This window comes from Protopterus annectens, chromosome 3.part1 (genome assembly GCF_019279795.1).
Source record: "Protopterus annectens isolate FY-2018-M chromosome 3.part1, PAN1.0, whole genome shotgun sequence".
Lineage (NCBI taxonomy): Eukaryota > Metazoa > Chordata > Ceratodontiformes > Protopteridae > Protopterus > Protopterus annectens.
The window spans coordinates 1844187721-1844208548 of NC_056732.1; the positions used below are offsets into that span (position 1 = coordinate 1844187721).

Below are 20828 nucleotides of genomic sequence, written 5' to 3' on the forward strand. Positions count from 1 at the left end.
TTAGGACAGGAAGAGCAAATTGATTTATAGCTTGAATCTTGTTCCTAGGTGTCAATGCTGTTTCAAGATTAATTTAAATCTTCTAAAGTACTCCTTACTAAGCTTTATTCGTATTTGTTCATGTTTTATTGCTGATCCTTCATCAATTCCAAGTATTTATACACCCCTCTCTTGCTCAAGTTTATCATCACATTCCTGTCCCAAACTGATGTTTTCCTGGTGTTGCAATTTTCCTTTTTTAAAGATTGGTTTTGCACATTTATCAAGACCAAATGACATTCCAATATCATTTGAAAAAGTTTTGACAACCTGCAGCTGTGCTTTCAGTTCCTCATCTGAGGTATACAATTTTAAATCATCGACAAAGAGAAGATGAGAAGTCATTAGACTTTGTTGTTTTCTATAAGCCAAATTATAGCCATGGCCTAAAATTGTTAAGTAAACAGGTTAATGGCAAGGCAGAATATCAAGGGTGACAGAGTCACTCTGGAATATCCCCCTTTGAATTTTTATCCCTGGGATAATAATCTGTCCTTTATCATGGCTTAATTGCAAAGTGGCCTGCCACTGTTTCATTGTTACTGTAATGTAGTCAATCAGTGTAGGGTGTGTATCTTATACATTTTTAAGCACTCTTTTATCCATGAATGTGGGATACTATCAAATGCTTTTTTATAGTCAATACATGCCATAATTAGGTTCTTCCCCTTTTTACAATTCTCCACTATAACTTTAACAACAAATGGTCTTTTGTTCCATATGACTTTCTTTTATTGCCCTTTTGTTCTACTGCCATAATTGAGTTTTCTTCTAAATGACTACAAACTCTGTTGGCGTCAATTCCCGTGTATATTTTGTACATTGTTGGTAGACAAGTTATTGGTCTATAATTTTTAGGGTAGCTTGCAGGTTTCACTCTTAAGTAATAGCATTGTTTTTCCTGTTGTTAACCAGTGTGATATATGTTCGGGTGCACATATAAATAGTTCTTACTCGTGGCTAAATCCTCATGCAAACAAGTTAATACTTTAAGCCAAAAGTTAGGTACTGCATCTGAGCCTGGGGTTTTCCAGTTAGAGGCTTTTGTCAACTTTATTTCAATATCTCTGTCTGTTATTTCATCCCATTTCATATCCTGTACCTTTAAACTTATTCTTCTTTTACTTCTTCTATCCATTTAGCTACTTTGTTATGTTCCACAGGATCTTCATACATACTTCTCCAAAATGCATCTACTTCCGCTTTTTTTGGCGATCTATCAATTCTATTTACCTTATTTCCAGATTTCTCTATAAAACTTTTTTGGGTCATCAGTAAGTTGTTTATTTTGTGCTTTTTCCTTATATTTATCTTTGTATCTTCTAAGTCTTTCCCCCCATTTTGAAATTTTTAGTTTGTTATCTCCAGTAGCGCATAATAGATCCTGGTCTATTCTAATATTGCACATTACTTTTATCACATCTATCTTTCTTAATATTTTTGTTGATCTGTTCCTTCTTCTATAATATTCTAACAATAATATTTCTTGTCTTAACTCCTTTATAGTTTTCTCTATTCGATATTTCCATGATGGTATTCGCTTTCACCCCCTCTTTTCCCTCACTACCCTATGTTCCTGTGGTAGAATTTATCAGTTATTAATTTAGCAGCACAGTAATATATTCTGTTTACTTCTGTTATATCACATGGGTCTCTATGGACAGTCCTAATTACTGTGTTCATTGTTTTATCAAGCTTCTGACTTTTGGGGTTTTAGTGACCTTCTGCAGTCTATTTCTCTCATTGATCTTGATATATCTATCTTTGTCTATTAAAGCAAGCAACTCTTCTCTTAACTCCTTTTCTTCCATACTGAGGGCACATCTCTTGTTTTCCATTTCCTGAGGGCATTCTATAGAAAGTTCTATAGCATCTGCCTGTGACACATTCTCTTCAGTTTCATCCTGTGTCATCTGTTGTTCTGTCATATGGGAACTCACTAGCCTATCACTCCTCAACATTGACTGCATCAGAGTTTCCACAGTTTCCTGTTCCTTTTCTTGTTAACTTCAAGTGAATGTTTATACTGGTTTCCTGTGGATGGCTCTAAAATATCTTGATGTGGCACCTGAGCAGTTGCTTCCTATTCCACTGATTTCCCCTTGATTTGGATATCCATTGCTGTGTCCTGTTGTGGTGCTTTCTGCATTCAGTTTTCTACACTGAATCCTTCTCTTTGCAGCTGTTCCATTACCTCAATTTCTATTTCTTTGACTTCTCCATTACTCATCTATTTTTCTACTTTTCCTCTTAGTCTTCTTATTTTTTGTATTGTAAAGTTTTCCATATCTGGATTCCTCTGCCTATATTTTTCTTCAACTATCTTTGGTGCTGCTCTTTTTGCATTAGTTAGTTTGCTTTCTCCTTTGCATAAATATTACACCATATTAAATCTCTTTTCCTTTCCCATGTCCATATTTCTTCTTCGCATCTCCTGATCTTATTGCTATTCGTTATTCTGAGGACTCACTCCATCCTGCTGTGATGTAACCTGTTTTAGGCTTTCTACATTAAATCCTTCATTTTGCAGGCACTCCATAACTTCAACTTCTATTTCTTTAACTTCTGCTTTACTAATCATCTTTTCTACATTGAATCTTTGTGCTTTTAGTCTTTTTGTTGTGAAATTTTCCACATCTGAATGCCTTTGCCTGTATTTTTCTTCGAATATCTTTGAGACTGCCTTCTCCATATTAGTTAACTTGGCTTTCTCCTTTGCATAAATATTGCACCATATCAGATTTCTCTTTCTTTCCCATGTCCATATTTCTTTTTTGTATTTTTCAAATATCTCTAGGTTTTGTTGTTTATATTTTCTCACTTTGTCAGAGGTTCCTTTTTCCAAAGAGATCAAAGTTAACTTGATCTATATACTGTTTTTCGAAAAATTTTATTTGAAGGTTGCAACAGTTTTTTTCTGTGGAAGTATTTTTCTTTCGTCTAATTTCTTTCTTAATCATTTTGTATATCTTGTGTCTGGAAATTCTGGGCTTTTTGCATAATAGTAACAATATATAAATTGTTTCTTATCCTCAATAGTCCACTCTGTCATCTTTATGGCTCTTCTTTGGCCAATCAATTTTTTGTCATTTTTGTGGACTGATACTTCCTTCTACAACAGGGGGGCCATCCTCCCCCTGAGCCTGGCCCATTATAGGAATGTTTCCATTTTTGAGGATTCTACACTGTCATTTTTTTCCAGGCCTGGCACTAGTGCACCTACCAGGATTGGGCACTTTTTTATTCTGGGTCTTGTGCACCCAGTTATCTTTTTATTTTTGATTTACTTCTCTTCATGATATATGCTATATAAATACAGTCTATATATCAGTGTCACCTTGATGAGATTTTGTGAAAAAACATGGTCCACCTCATGAAGGTATTCACCAAGACATGAGAATGGATTCAATTTCAGCACTACTACTCTCCTTTGCTTGCTGACTTTTCATCTCTCCATCTGGACCCCTTATCTACTTCTGGTTTGATTTTCATTCCTGCTTGACATTGATATGCTTCTGCTAAATTAAGCAGAGATGTCATCTTAGATTTATTCTCCACATGTTTCAAAACTTTCACTATATTTGGATCTTGCCCACTGTGGATCCTCTGATGCCTTTTCAAAATATTTGCTTGTCTGAAGGACTTGTAACACAGGGCACATTTAAAGGGTTTCTGGCCAGTGTGGGTATGTTGATGAAGCGTCATACTGCACTTCTGTGAAAAACTCTTGTCACACATGGTACATTTATAGGGCTTCAGCCCAGTGTGGGTATTCTGATGCCTATACATATTGCCCTTCTGCCTAAAACTCTTACCACATGTGTCACATTTGTAGTTTTTCTGTCCTGTGTGGGTACTCTGATGAGTTACCATGTGACTCTTCTGTACAAAACTCTTGTTACAAATGGTGCATTTATAGGGCTTCTCTCCGGTGTGTATATGTTGATGTTTTACCATGCTACTCTTCAATGTGAAACTCTTGTCACACATGGTACATTTGTAGGGTTTGTTTCCCGTGTGGATATACTGATGAAGTACCATAGTCCTTTTCCATGCAAACCTCTTGTCACACACACTGCATTTGTAGGGCTTCTGTCCACTATGGGTCCTTTGATGAGATATCATACTACTCCTCCTTGTAAACCTCTTGTCACACATGGTACACTTGTAGGGCTTCTGACCAGTATGAATTATCATATGTCTTGTTATAGCCTGTCTACTTTTAAAACTCTTGCCACATATGGCACAGTTGTAAAGCTTCTCTTTATTGCCTATCTGATCATGTGATGCCATTGTATTATTTTGTCTTTTCCCATTGTGACTTAATTGATCAGTTAAATCATTAATATTGAATGTTACACTGTTGCTGTGATTAAGCTGATTACATGCCATTTCCATGGGAATTTGTAGATGCATTTCTCGTTTGTTTTTTTTAATCAATCCATCATCACTTTCCTTGCAGTTATTTCTGGTTTCAGAATGCATTCCATTTTCCCTTGTGATTGACATCTTATCTGAGAGAGCTTTGTTAAATTCAGCATCCAGAAGTTTCTCATGGGATGGCCGAAGACTCTGGATCTCAGAGAAATCTGCATTCCTGCTAACTTAAAAGAAAAAACGTGTGTAAGAACATGTTTTCTTACAAAGAAACTTACAGTGTAACTTTATTACTGTGTCTTTGCACAAAGCCTTATTTTTATTTCAACTCTAGTAAACAAACAATGGATTGTTGTTACAAAGAATTACAATAATGAATATCACAAAACTCTACACTCTCATTATGCCTTACTGCTGCATCTAACTACATTTCATAGGTTCATAGGTTCATAGGTTTATACTAGGCTATCTGCCCTAAGGCATTTATAAGCCTTGCCCAAATTTTTGTGGCTTACGCCACCCCTTATATAAAAAAATACTGTGCCCATTAGTTTGTTGTGCCTCTGTCCAGCAGTGACACAGAGATGATTCCCGGGGTAAACCTACGATCTCCCATCCACAGGTCTAGATTTCTCTTGAACAGAGTCAGCGAGGTGCTCTGCCTCACATGGACTGGGATTTTATTCCACAGCATAGGAGTCTCTGAGTGATAAATCTATCCCTCCAGCACGTCCTATTTATATTCGTGCTAAGGTTTAAGTCGCTTGCTCTAGTGGTTTTGGTGGATTTGGATTTTTGAGGTGGAGCATGTCCATTAATTCCGGGTTGGACATGGCCTTGTATGTCAGGCACATGTCACCTCTGAGCAGACGGTATGCGACTGAATAGAGCTGGAGTTTCTTCAATCTGGCAGCATATGACAGATTTTGGAGTCCCTTTATCCTTTTGGTGAGGAACCTTTGGGGTCTCTCCAATTGCTGCAGATGTCGGGTGAGATACATCCCGAATGGGGCATTGTACTCGATCATTGGTCTGATAAGTGAAGAGTACAGGGAACAATGACCTCACTAGATCTGGATGTGAATCCTTCATGATCAGGTGGGCAATGTAGAAGGTCTTTCTAACCACTTTAGCAATGTGAGTGTCAAAAGAAAGGCCACTGTCAACCTGGGTCCCCAGGTCCCTGATAACCTCTTCTGTGCTTAGTGGATTGCCACCTATATGGTAGCTTGGGGTTACCTTGTTTTTCCCGAAGGGTATGACTATACATTTTTGGCGTTTAACTTCAGGCCATGGCTCTGGCACCAGCTCTGTTTCCGTGAGTCCCTTCTGAAGGATATCCGTGTTGATGCACTTTCCACTATGGCGCCCAGTTTGCAGTCGTCTGCAAACTTTGTCAGCCAAAGTCCTCCCATGTTGGCCTGTACTTCTGAGAAGTAGATGCCAAACAATAGGGGGCAAGGACCGAGCCCTGTGGGACACCACTTGTGACCGGCTTGGAGTCTGACATAGCGCCAGCAACTCTAACCCTGTGGGTTCTGTCCTTAAGCCAGTTTGCAACCCATCTTGTGACATATGGGTTTACATTTAAGCTGGTAAGTTTTTCTACAATACCCGAGTGGGGTATTGTGTCGAAAGCCTTTGCAAGGTCAAGGTAGGCTGTATGGACTGCCTTTCCCTCATCAATGGCCTTGGTGACTGTTTCGAAGAAGTCGACCAAGTTCAAAAGGCATGATCTTCCCTTGACAAAGCCAAACTGTGTCGGGTCCAATGTCTGCAAGTCCCCTATATCTTTGTTTATGAGCTCCATTATGATCCTCTCCATAGCTTTGCAGACTAGACTTGTTAAGCTTATGGGGCGGTAATTACCAGGGTCTGTAGAGGCGCCGCCTTTGTGGAGTGGGACCACAGTTGCCGTACGCCACTCCTTGGGCATGTATCCTGTGGTAAGGCTGAGATTAAACAGCTGCCTTATGTGCGGGTTTAATTCCTCATTTAGCTAGTGTAGCACACAGCCGGGGACACCATCCGGTCCCATTGATGCTGTGTTTTTAGCTTTAGAGAGAGCAGCTTTCACCTGCGCATTTGAGATGTCCGGGAGGCTACACTCGGCTGGGATAGTTATCTCTCCTTTAGGGGAGAGGGTGAAGTTTGCACTGAACCTGTCTGCCACTATGTTGGCAATGTCTGTGGGTTCAGTGATTTTTGTATCATTTTGGACTAATTTTGAGCACATCTGGAAGTTTCCACCCAGGTTCCTAACATAGCTGAAAAAGGCCTTATGATTGTCCTTTGAATCCATGGCAATTTTTCTCTCAAAATTGGCCTTAGTTGATTTTATGAGTGCTCGTATTTTTTTACTAATAATGATCAGGGGTGACTTCCCTTTTATGGATTTTGTTCTATCATGTAATAGCTTTCTCCTCTTATTGTAAAGTTTGTTAATGGCTGGGGTCCACCAGACTGGACGTTTGCCCTTTGTGGAAAGAGTCTTGGTTTTATTTGGGATTGCCTGATCCATGCAGTCCTGGAGGTGTTCATAGAAGGCATTTGTAAGGGCTTCCGCAGCTTGGGTTGTGGTTTCCACTGGCTCAGGGGCCTTGAAGGATACCACACCAGTCTTGAGTAGTGTGAAGTTTGCTTTAGAGAAGTTCTTCACTATGGTCTTTTGTTTGGGGTGGGGGCGGGATGTGGATTTCCAGTGAGATTAGTTTATGATCAGATCTCACCAATGAGGGATATACTTCGGTGTGGAGCATTTTGTCCCCATGTTTGTGACAATGAGATCTAGTATATTTTCTCCTCTCGTGGGAACAGTGACTAGCTGTTCCATGGCATTTGAATTTATGAACTCCAGGAACCGTTGGGCTAGAAAGTTAGGGCTTGAGTAATGTTCCCAGTCTATATTCGGGTAGTTGAAGTCACCCAATATGATGGTGTTTGGAGATACATTTATACCCTCCAGTGTCTTCAGGAAGGCTGTGTGGGGTTCCTGAGTTTGAGAGGGTGGCCTGTAGCATGCTACAATTTGTAGAGCAGTTTTGCCTATGGTTAGTTGCACCTGGATGGTTTCCGAAGCTTTGTGCATTGCCACCAACCTGGAGGTGTGTGTGTCCTTTATGAATATGGATACACGCCCTCGTTTTGTGGTGTGGTCCGGGTTTTGGGGCCGGAACGCATGATATGAGGTAAAACCTAATAGTGCCGGGATGCTCTCAGGAGCCTTGAACCAGGTTTCAGTTACAGCACAGACATTGATGTTCTCCATACTGAGAAGGGCCTCGAGTGCGTGCATTTTGAGATTTAGACTTCTGGCATTGAGCAGCATTACCCTCAGTTTCTTCCCATTTTTGTTTTCTAGGGTGGTAGGTTTAGAATTTGAGCCTTGCCTAAAAAAAAGGCACTATGGGGGTGGCAAGAGCCTTAGCCAATATCCGGAATCCCAGGGGTGACAGGTGCAAGCCGTCCCTTGCAAAGCAGCGTGGCTTGTCAAGCATGTCATCCCAGGCAGACAGACACTGGATCCCCTTTGAATGACACCAGATATTAAGCCAATTGTTAAAGCTGATCATCTTGTCTCTATATTGTGGCATCATTCTTGGTGAAGGAAGGATACTGCTCAGGGTTAGGGTCATACCTGCCTGGGCTACATAATCAGAGAGCTCCTCTATGTCTCTTTTCATGTAGTCGAGGGAGGTGCGTCTCAGGTCGTTCACACCAGCATGGACAATGACTGTGTCATATTTGTACTTGCCGTGGAGTGACCAGTGCTTGTGTTATGTGGCGGATTCTAGTGCCCGATAGGCAGCTTACTGTGACCCTCTCCTTGTTCAGCCTGGTGAGTGGGGCGTCAGTGTGTCTGACTATGGAGTCACCTATGACAAGTATGTTTGGTGTTGTATTTGGCCTTAAGGGCTGTGACTGCTTTGCACACTGCTTTTGTGGTTTATGTGTTGCTTTTGGGGTGTCTTGAGGTAGCAGTTGTTTGGGTGTCTGCTTTGGAGGCCTCTGCTGTTTAGGTAAATTTTTACTCAGAGCCTTGAGTATGTCTTTGTGTGTTTATGTGTTTGATTCAGTGGAGTGGTAGCATTATGTGAGGCTGGTTTTGTGGTGTGTGTAGTTGCCTTCTGTCTGGTCTTGCCAGTCCTGAGTTGAGAGAGCTCAGCCTCCAGTTTGGCTAAATAGCTGCATCTCTCACAAGTATTTGTGTTATGTGGGAGGAGGAGAGGGTTGTCTGTGTACATGAGGCAGTTATAACATTGCCTCAAGATTCCCAGATTCACCAGCTGGACCAGAGAGGAGATTGACAACTGACCTTTGGACATGCTAGAATAATATTGGGAAATCCTTAATTGAAAACAAGGGCCAGTGGGGAGTGAGGGTGTAGTGCTTTTAATTTTTAGTGCTGACTTATATAATTGCTTTAGTGAGCAAGTGCCAGGTAACTTGAGTGCAATGTGTTACAAGTAACTAAATGCAAAAGCGACAAACAGTAACTTTCTTTCAAGTGAAACAAGGAAATAAGTACAGTAAGCAATGCAGATATCACTAGTGATCCACAGAAGCTGAGAAGTTGCGTTAGGTGGAATTAGCTTCCAGGAAATAACAAGCAAACAAACAACAAGCATATAAACAAAGCTAGATTCAGCAGGCCTGGATCTAGTCTATGCTAGAGCAAACAAGGTGTACCAATTTCAGTAAGATACAGTTCAAATATTCAGGCACTATAAACCTCTAACCAGAAATTCCCAGCTCAGAAGGGCAGAGTCCAGCCTCTTCTCCCACAAGAGTGCAGACCACGAACCTTCTTAATGTAAAATAACTGGCCTGAAGCCCAAGTGCCTAAACCAGAACTAATACACTTGGACACTGGGCTCTCAATCTGCAGTTCCCAACTTAGAAGGATGAAAGCTACCTGTCCTGTCACCACAGTGCTTGCCACAAACCTTCCTAATGTAAAACAACTGGTCTGAAGCCCAAGTGCTTAATCCAAAAGACTTAGAATGATAGCTACACTTTAATCAAGTTACAACCAAGCAGTAATAAATACCATTGAATACTTTAGAGAATGTCTGGATTAGTGCTCAAGTTACACAAACAAAGCTAGATCCAGCAGGCCCGAATCCAGTCTATGCCACAGCAAACAAGGCACCAACTTCAGTAAGAAACAGTTCAGATATGCATGCACTATAAGCCTTTAACCAGAAATTCCCAGCTCAGAAGGGCAGAGTCCAGCCTCTCCTCCCACAAGAGTGCAGACCACAAACCCTCTTAATGTAAAATAACTGGCTTGAAAGCCCAAGTGCTTAAACCAGAATTAATACACTTTTAGAATAACAGACACTGAGCCCTCAATCAGCAGTTCTCAACCTAGAAGGATGTAAGCTACCTGTTCTGCCACAACAGTGCAGACCACAAACCCTCTCAGTGCAAAACAACTAACTGGTCCAAAGCCCAAGTGTTTAAACCAAAAGGCTTAGAATGAGTTACACCAAGCAGTAATAAATACAATTGAGTATTTTTAAGATGATGCAAAAGTAAAATGAAGTAGGTAGAAACACAAGTACAGTGAAAGCAGATGAATTTTTTTTTTTTTTTTTTTTTTTTTTTTATCTGAACAAGTGCTGAGATCAAAGAAACAGATTTGAGTGCTGAAACTAGAAAACTGGCTAGTTATAAGAAAAAAAAAACAAGATAGAAGGCTTCCCTCAAACACAGAAGGGCTTGGGGGCTCAGAAGCCTACAAATAGTCTATACCACTTAACAAGAAAGGCAGTAAATAAGCTTAATTTATTTTTTCTGTTTCCCAGATGCTCTCTTTGTACACAGTAGGAGTGCCTGAAATCAGAATATGATCTCACTGCACTCAGTTGAGTGAGCAAATGAGATGGGCCCAGAGGCAGGCTGAGGGGCGGGCAGTTTCAATGCCACTAAGATTAACACCAAAACAAAAACAGGGAGGGTGGTGGGAATAACTGAAGAGCAGAATAACTTCAGTATTCCTTCAACACTCCTTCATACACAGTTTAAATCAAATTAAATACTGTATTTTTTTTTTTAAAAAGTGCAGATAAAGGTACTTAAATTCTCTTATACGTCCAGTTAACAATGTCATATGGCTGTCTGCTTTTCTTATTTCTGCAAATGAGTTTCCAAGAGTTCATCTGGTGCACTTGCCATCTTACTGTTCCTTATAAAATAAATTCCTCCTATTTAGCCCCAACTTCATTTAAGGGCATCATGAGTGTTCATGGACATGAAAATCTACCTAGGATCTAGTGAAAAGCTAGTATAATTATAGTTATGATAAGAGAAAATAGTACATTAGATTTAAATTTCTAAAGTAATAAACCCCACTACTTTGCAATACACTGGATTTAACCATTTAAAATCCTCTATAATGCTAGAGCTAAAAACTGTTATGATGGTGTAAATCTCCTGTTGCATTTGACATATTTAGGAGCTAGTAGGTATTTAATAACTAGACCGCATGCCTTTATTTTGCTACAATATGCACTTTGCCTCTGATGGAATAGTAAGAATGCTTCTCCACAGGTTCACAGTTATATACTATGCTACTGACAACTAGGGCCTTTATAAGCCTAGCTGTGTAATCCATCATAGCTGTATCTCTACGTTCATGGGCTTTGTATTAGGAGCGGGTACGTTAGGAAGTTTAGAGAGGTTATGTGGGTGATATCATAGGTTAGACATTACTTTCTGCCTCTGCCTATCAGAAACATGTTTAATATATAAATATTTTTGAAGATAATGATTTTATGAATAAACTGTATTTTGTGGGAGACACAAAAATTTTATATATGTCAAATCTTCAATATGGACCAGAAACAATTTTAAATAATAGGACAAACACTTAACTATTTAGTCAATAAAATTAATAAAAACGAGACAAAACATCTCTAGATTTGGTAACATTTTTTAAATACAAAATACTGAAAAATAGAATGCAAAGAGGAAAGTTTAGTAAAAAAAAAAAAAAATAACCTTAAACTAACCTAATGTATTAATTCCTTAAAGTTAGATAAATTAGTTGATAGAATCAAGTTGTTAAATAGAGCAAATTACACTGAACTCAATGTATTAAATGCCCTGAAAGAAATAGAAAAGTGACCAGTATAGAAGTATTGCGAGCATTTAGAAAAAGTATAGAAAATATAACAAAATGAATACAATACAAAACACAAACTTTGCCTGTAGGCTAAAAAGCAAACAGCTGGTACGAGGCAAGAACTGCAAAAAAACAATATTAGCACTTGTATTCCTTTTTAATGGACATGGAACTTCAACAGAAAACAAATCACTAGCAAATTAATTAGTTTAAATACTTCAAAAGTCCCTCCTCCATTTATGTAATAAGTCACGTATCCATTCATAAAGACAGTAACTACATTTAAAGTGACATTACAACAAAATGTCATAAAATGTAACATCTTATGATAACATGTAAAATTCTAAATAAATCATTAAATCAAATTCATCTTAAAAATACTCTAAATTAATATTTCCATTCAGCCATTGAAAATGCTCTGACCTTAAAAATATCTGCCATTTAAATTCTTTAGCATCCAGGACATTGTTGTAACTAAAAACAAAACTTTCAGTATTAATCTGTTCTAAACCACTAAAGTAAAATTTACGAAAATACTTAGACTCCAAACTATGCCTAACCAAAGCATTAGAGATATCTTTGTCTTTAATTGCTTTAATATATTCTCTAATCCTAAAACATAGTTCTCTTACACTTTTTCCCACATATAATAGTGAACAAGTGTCACAGCTGGCCAAATAAACAATACAACAACTATGGCAGTTATATCTCCTTTTGGCTATATAGGTTCATAGGTTCATACTAGGCTATCTGCCCTAGGGCATTTATAAGCCTAGCCAGAATGTGTTTGGCTTTCGCCACCCATTTTAAATTTATTTTGCTATGCCCTTTTTCGAGGTTAGTATAGAGTGCCTCTGTCTAACAGTGACACAGAAGTGATACCCGGGGTAAACCTACTATCTCCCATCCACTCATCAAGATTCCTCTTGAAGAGAGTCAATGAGGGACTCTGCCTAACCTGGACTGGGATTTTATTCCAGAGTGAAGGGAGCCTCTGGGTTATGAATCTGTCCCTCCAGCATGTCCTATTTATTTCAGTGCTGAGGTTCAAGTCTCTCGAGCGCGTAGCTCGATGGGATTTGGATTTTCTGAGGTGCAGCATGTCCATTAATTCCGGGTTGGACATGGCTTTATACGCCAGGCACAGATTGCCTCTGAACAGGCGGTATGCCACTGAGTAGAGCTGGAGTTTCTTTAACCGGGCAGCATATGGCATCTGTTTGAGCCCTTTGATCCTCTTGGTGAGGTACTTTTGGGGTCTTTCCAGTTGCTGCAGGTGTCTGGTAAGGTACATCCCAAAAGGGGCATTGTACTCAATTATGGGTCTGATGAGGGATGAGTAAAGAGGCACAATGACCTCCCCTGATCTAGATGTGAATCCCTCTATGATTCGGGGGGCTATATAAAATGTTTTTCTAACCACTTTGGCCACGTGGTTGTCAAATGAGAGATTGCTATCAACTTGGGTCCCCAGGTCCCTAATTACTTCTTCTGTACTTAATGGATTACCACCTATGTGGTAATTTGTGGGCACTTTGTTTTGCCAAGGGATGACTATACACTTTTTGGCATTTAGCTTGAGGCCATGGCTCTGGCACCAGTTGTATGTTTCTATGAGGCCCTTTTGGAGGATGCTTGTGTTGGCTGGAGAGTCGATTATGGCGCCCAGTTTGCAGTCATCTGTGAACTTGGTCAGCCACAGTCCTTCCGTGTTGGCCTGTACCTCCGAGAAATATATACCGAACAAGAGAGGTCCCAGGACTGAGCCTTGTGGGACGCCACTTGTAACTGGTTTGGAGTCTGACATGGCTCCAGCAATTCTAACCATGTGGGTTCTATCCTTGAGCCAGTTTGCAACCCATCTAGTGACATAGGGGTTTATATTTAAGCTGGTGAGCTTATCTATAATGCCCGAGTGGGGTATTGTATCGAAGGCTTTTGCGAGGTCCAGATAGGCTGTGTGGACCACCTTCCCTTCGTCAATGGCCTTGGTGACTGTTTCAAAGAAGTCAACCAGGTTTAAGAGGCAGGATCTGCCCTTAACAAAGCCGAACCGGGTAGGATCCAGTGTCTGTAGGTCCCTAATATCTTTATTTATGAGGTCCATGATGATCCTTTCCATAGCTTTGCAGACCAAGCTAGTCAGGCTTATGGGGCGATAGTTTCCAGGGTCCGTTGAGGCACCACCTTTGTGGAGAGGGACCACTGTTGCTGTACGCCACTCTTTGGGTACATATCCTGTAGTAAGGCAGAGATTGAACAGTAGTTTTATGTTTGGGTTTAGCTCTTCTTGGAGTTCATGTAGGACGCAGCCTGGGACACCGTCTGGTCCCATTGATGCTGTGTTTTTTGCTTTGAGGAGGGTGGCTCCCACCTGAGCATCTGAGATGTCAGGGGAGCAGCAGTCTGCTGGGATAGATATTTTCCCTTTTGGTGGGGAGGGGGGGAGAAGTTTGTGCTGAACCTGTCAGCTAGGATGTTGGCAATGTCTGTGGGTTCGGTGTATTTTTTGTCATTTTGGACTAATTCTGAGCATATCTGGTAATGCCCACCCAGGTTCCTAACATAACTAAAAGCCTTGTGATTATCCTTAGTGTCCTGAGCAATTTTTCTCTCGAAGCTGGCCTATGACGATTTTATGAGTGCCCTTAGTTTTTTGCTAATACTGATCAGAGATGCCTTCCCTTTTTGGGATTTTGCTCTATCATGTAGTAGCTTCCTCCTTCTATTGTATAGTTTGTTTATGGCTGGGGTCCACCAGACAGGTCGTCTGCCTTTGGAGGATTGGGTCTTGGTTTTATTTGGGATTGCATGATCCATGCATTCCTGAAGGTGTTCATAAATGCATTTATAAAGGATTCTGCGGTCTGGGCCGTATTTTCCACAGGCCCGGGGGCTTTGGAGGATTCCACCTCGGTTTTGAGGAGTGTGAAATTTGCTTTAGAGAAGTTTTTCACTGTGGTTTTCTGGGCAGGGGGTGGGGTCGGGATGTGAATATCCAGTGAGATCAGTTTATGGTCTGATCTTACCAGTGAGGGATACACTTCTGGTCTGGAGCATAGAGTCCCCATGTTGGTGATGATCAGGTCCAGTATGTTTTCCCCTCTTGTGGGAGTGCTAACAGGTTGTTCCATAGCATTTGAGTTTATGAATTCTAGGAACCTTTGGGCAAGGGTGTTGGAGCTACAGTAATGCTCCCAATCTATGTTTGGGTATTTGAAGTCGCCCAATATAATGGTGTTCGGAGAGACCTTCATATTTTCCAGTGTTCTCAGGAAGGCCGAGTGGGATTCCTGGATTTGGGAGGGTGGTCTGTAGCAGGCTATAAACTGGAAGGCAGTTTTACCCACTGTTAGTTGCACATGGATAGTCTCTGATGCTTCGTGCTTTGCCACCAACCTGGAGGTGTGGGTATCTTTGATGAATATCAATATTCCCCCTCCTTTTGTGGTTCGGTCCAAGTTTTGGGGCCGAAAAGCATTGTATGAGGTATAACCTGGTAGTGCTGGGGTGCTCTCGGGAGTCCTGAACCAGGTTTCTGTTACTGCACAGATATCGATGTTCTCCATGCTAAGGAGAGTTTCGAGTGCGTGCATCTTGAGGTTTAGACTTCTGGCGTTGAGTAGCATTACTCTTAGTTTCTTATCCCTTGTGATACCTATGGAGGTGGGTTTGTCTTTTGAGCCTTGCCTAAAAAAGGCACTATGGGGGTAGCAAGAGCCTTTGCCAATATCCGAAAGCCCAGGGGTGACAGGTGCAAGCCGTCCCTAGCAAAACATCGTGGCTTGTCGTGCATATCATCCCAAGCTGACAGGCATTGGATCCCCTTTGAATGACACCAATACTTAAGCCAATTGTTGAAATTGATCATCTTGTCTTCATATTGTGGCATCATTCTTGGTGAGGGTAAGATGCTACTCAAGGTCAGGGTCATACATGCCTGGGCTACATGCTCAGAGAGCTCCTCTATGTCTCTTTTCATGTAGTCCAGGGAGGTACGTCTCAGGTCATTCACACCAGCATGGACAATGACTGAGTCATATTTGTACTTGCCTTGGAGTGAGCTGAGTGCTTGTGTTATGTGGTGGATCCTAGCGCCCGACAGGCTGCTCACCGTGACCCTCTCCTTGTTCAGCCTGGTGAGTGGGATGTCAGTGTGCCTGACGATAGAGTCACCTATTACAAGTATATCAGGTGTGTTATTTAGTCTTAAGGGCTGTGACTGTTTGGCACACTGGCTTTGTGAGATATGTGTTGCACGTGTTTTGTTTTGTTTTGTTTTATGTCTGTGTAGTAGCCCTAGTTTTTTATGTTTTATTGATATTACTTTGTATGTGGAGATCAAACCTAAGGTTTTCATCAGTTATAACTCCTAACAATTTGGTACTGGTTAGTAGCTCAATTTTAATAGAGTTAAGTGAAAGTATGTTGAAATCTGTTTTGTTGATAGGTGCTCAGGATCAAGGGTGAGAGTGTGGAGACGGTTAAGAGTATGAAATTCCTGAGTACACACATATCAGAAGATGTCTTGTGGTCAGGAAACACCAGTCAACTAGTTAAGAAACTGCAGCAATGCTTCCACTTTTTAAGAAGGCTGAAAAAAGCTAAGCTTCATCCTCATATTCTCCCCACCTTCTATAGAGGTGCAATAGAATGTATCCTCACCTGCAACTTCACAGTGTGGTTTGGAAGCTGCACAGTTACAGAAAGGAAGGCGCTACAAAGAGTAGTGAGTGTTGCAGAGAAGGTAACCGGTTCCAGTCTTCCATCAGTACAACATCTTTATTCTGCAAGAAGCATCCAAAAGGCCACCAAAATAATACATGACAACACGCATCCTGCGCATGGACTGTTTAACCATCTTGCAGGTTAATTTGGAAGGGGATATTGCAGTATTCACTACAGGACTACAAGATTAAGTAACAGTTTCTACCCTACAGTGATTAGCCTTCTGAGCTCGGGCACTAGTCTCAGGGGTCTGGAAGCATACATAAGTCAATTTTTATTTATTTGTGCAACATATATTTACATATATTCCAAGTACGTGCAATATTTATTTATTATAGCCATTGTTAGTATTGTTTAACTTCCTGAAGTGCAATATTGGACAAATAACATATGCATTTCAATATGTGGTGTGTTTTGTATTACTTTAAATAGTGTCTATATTATATACTCAAAGCTTCAAAACTTCAAACCTTATATGATCAACAGCATATGAGCTAAGTTTGACACATCAAATATATAATAAAAGAATAAAAAAAAAAAAGAAAAACTTGCCTAAATGCTCTGAGCAGGGGGGTAAGCCCCATGCACACCCCACACTTTGAGCGAAACATAAATTGAAAGATGAACCTTTAATACAGATCACAGTGATTGCAACTGTAGACTCATTTAAGGTCCTGCGTATATGGGTAGATCCAGCTATGAGTTTTCTAATTATATCAACCAATTGGTTAATGATAGTTATAGAACTATAGGTTGTATAAAATGATTTATAAGGTCTAGGAAATCAGAAATGATGCCGTCATTGTTTTTTAGTTATACAAGACCTAAACTTGAGTATGGAGTAACAATATGGAAACCTTATAAGAAAACAAGAAATGAGTAAACTGGAAAGAGTACAGCAGAAATATACCAAGGGGATCTATGGATGTGAATATTTAAGTTATTATGAAAGACTAAAATATTTGAACTTGTATAGTGTCTCCCAGATATATAAGAGGAGATCTTATTCTGGTATATAGGGCATTTAGAGACAACTACCTCTGGGAATGTTTTGGGGTTATCAAAAAGTAGTGGAGAATCATCAGGCAACCTATGCAGAAGATTCCATAGGAAAGAGAAGTGTACTAACTGGTTCCCTGAGAGAGCAGCTGATGCATGGAACAGACTACCAAATTATGTTAAAACAAGTACTAGTTTAGAAATTTTTCAGAACAGTCTGTACACTTATTATGGGGACAAGTGTTTTGGTATATTGGCAAGCTAGAAGGGCATTAATGCCTGTGCTTGAAATACTTCTATATGTATGTATGTATATATCCACAGACCTCCATAACTATAGGCCTATAGCAATCCTCTCCCCCGTCAAAAACACTATAAAAGCTTAAGTCATACAAGGCCTAAACACAAATAACCTCCTGTCCAAAACACAGCACAGTTTTAGGAACCACCATAGTATAGCTACTACCCTCCCTCATTTCACCGAAACTAAATATCAGCACAGAAATAACAATAAATCAGTATCAACCACATTCCTAGATTTATCTAAAGCTTTTGAGACAATATCTCTCCAGCAACTATTTCACAAACTCACATCCACAGGTCTCCCACAATCCTCCCTTACATGGTTCTTTAGTTATTTATCACAAACAACAGTTAAATGGAAACAGGAATTCTCATCCTCTCTGCCAGTCACAATAGGCCTTCCACAAGACTCCATACTAGGGCCTCTTCTCTTTAATATCTTCATTAGCAAACTCAGAACCAAAGCTAAAATGGAGCAACTAGCATAACAGAGCAAACAGCAGATACACAATGTTAGAGCACCGAGTCAACAACCAGAATAAACTACAAAGGTATGACAGTCACAATAGGCCTTCCACAAGACTCCATACTAGGGCCTCTTCTCTTTAATATCTTCATTAGCAAACTCAGAACCAAAGCAAAAATGGAGCAACTAGCGTAAAAGAACAAAGAGCCAATACACAATGTTAGGGCACTGAGTCAACAACCAGAATAAATTACAAAGGTATAACAGTCACAATAGGCCTTCCACAAGACTCCATACTAGGGCCTCTTCTCTTTAATATCTTCATTAGCAAACTCAGAACCAAAGCTAAAATGGAGCAACTAGCATAACAGAGCAAAGAGCAGATACACAATGTTAGAGCACCGAGTCAACAACCAGAATAAACTACAAAGGTATGACAGTCACAATAGGCCTTCCACAAGACTCCATACTAGGGCCTCTTCTCTTTAATATCTTCATTAGCAAACTCAGAACCAAAGCAAAAATGGAGCAACTAGCGTAAAAGAACAAAGAGCCAATACACAATGTTAGGGCACTGAGTCAACAACCAGAATAAAGTACAAAGGTATAACAGTCACAATAGGCCTTCCACAAGACTCCATACTAGGGCCTCTTCTCTTTAATATCTTCATTAGCAAACTCAGAACCAAAGCTAAAATGGAGCAACTAGCATAACAGAGCAAAGAGCAGATACACAATGTTAGAGCACCGAGTCAACAACCAGAATAAACTACAAAGGTATGACAGTCACAATAGGCCTTCCACAAGACTCCATACTAGGGCCTCTTCTCTTTAATATCTTCATTAGCAAACTCAGAACCAAAGCTAAAATGGAGCAACTAGCATAACAGAGCAAAGAGCAGATACACAATGTTAGAGCACCGAGTCAACAACCAGAATAAATTACAAAGGTATAACAGTCACAATAGGCATTCCACAAGACTCCATACTAGGGCCTCTTCTCTTTAATATCTTCATTAGCAAACTCAGAACCAAAGCAAAAATGGAGCAACTAGCATAACAGAACAAAGAGCAGATACACAATGTTAGAGCACTAAGTCAACAAATAGAATAAACTAAAAAGATGTAATAGTCACAAATTTAATAAAAAGATGTTTAGTACTTTCACCTCTGTTGAATAAGGACTTCATCAGAAAAGCAAGATAACAGCCATATTCAGTCTTTTACAATCACAGCTGCTTACTACATTAGAATTGAACTAGTAACCCATAATAAAGGACAACGTATTCAAATAAACAACAACCTTAAATTTGCTGTACATATACATCAGACTATTGAAAACAACAAAAACTAGGTTCCCTGTACAAGGTCAAACACTACCAAAATGGTACAGCAAGAAACACTCTAGCCTCAACCTACTTACTCCTGTCCTTTTTTATGCTTCTTATATCCTTGCTAACACAAGTGCCACACTGAAGACCAAATGGGTCTATGTCATATCACCGAATAGCCACATTGTCAAATGTATCATCTCATCAACAATGAAGGCTACTGAACGGTTTTGACTGAGACTGTGTTATGGCATGGATCAGGAAAGTTGCCCTTTTCTATGCTGTAGTGTGACCTTGCAATTGTGTATATAATTAACAGGAGGTGTGGGGGCACAGCCCCCCACATGGGGGTCTTGAAGGCCTGCATTGTTGACGAGATGATGTTCAACAATGTGGCTCTTTGATATGACATAGACACAGACCAGTCTCGTTACAATAATGATGCAAAATTTGCTACCAGTCATACAACGCGAGTCCTTAAAACTACTAAACTGTACAGAATGAAATAGCTTCCTCAGAATCTCTGGTAATTATCGCATATAAACTCATACATTATCCCAAAAAATGCCCAGCATTAAATCAGTACACCACTGCCTCACACTCCTACATGGAATCTCTAGTCAGATGAAAAATTACTCCTAAGTTGTACTAAATTTAACAACTCATCACTGAATTTTGGTTTGGAGTTATTCATTTAAGGTTTGTTTACGTCTATTTTTTTGTATCTTTTTCTTATATTGCATTTTGTTTTTCTGTAAATTTTTTTGTTCTTTTTGGAGTTTTAAGAAGTCTTGGCTATGATCAGTTACAAAATAATTATTTTGCAGACTGAATAACATCCAGTTAATTAGTGTGCGGAGTTGGGAAATAGCATTCCTCGTTTAGCTACACATATTTAGTGACATCTTTATTTAGCTGTAGTCCTTGTTTGGCTTGCTCTTCTCTGCCTGACTATTGCTGATCTCTGCACTTGATTTTGGTTAAGACTTACTAATTTAAGGTTTTTATCCTTTTTTATATTGCATTTTCTTTTGTTTTTAAGTTTGTTTGTTATTTTGGAGTTATAAGGTTTGTCTAGGATCAGTTAGAAATTAATTCTTTTCCAGACAGCGAATAACATCCATCAAATTAGTAGAAGCAGCATTCTTCATTTAAGTACCAATATTTAGTGGCATCTTTTTTAGCCATAGTGCTTGTTTGACCTGCTGTTCTCTTCCTGACTGTTGCTGACCTCTATCTGCATTTATTTTTATTTAACTTGGCTTTTGAGTTGCCTGCCCCTACTACAAATCTGATTTTGGACACTCCTCCCAGTTTCATCTCATCAGCCCATTCTACTGAAAACTGAGAGATCAGCTGAGAAGCACCTCCCAATTAGCCTCTTAAACATGAATTATGTTCTATTTTTTGCCTTCCCACTTAATGAAAAAATTGCACTTTATTCAGCTGCCTTTAC

The 20828-nt window shown here is 39.8% G+C and overlaps 1 protein-coding gene across 1 annotated transcript in view; it reads right to left on the bottom strand.

Moving 5' to 3' along the window:
- LOC122797913 (zinc finger protein 79-like) overlaps window positions 1-20828 on the bottom strand; it is an 88218-nt gene that overhangs the window by 20266 nt on the left and 47124 nt on the right. The window contains exon 3 of the mRNA XM_044066431.1: window positions 3554-4643. Within this exon, the coding sequence (XP_043922366.1) occupies window positions 3554-4643 (1090 nt within the window). The remainder of the gene's footprint in view (window positions 1-3553; window positions 4644-20828) is intronic.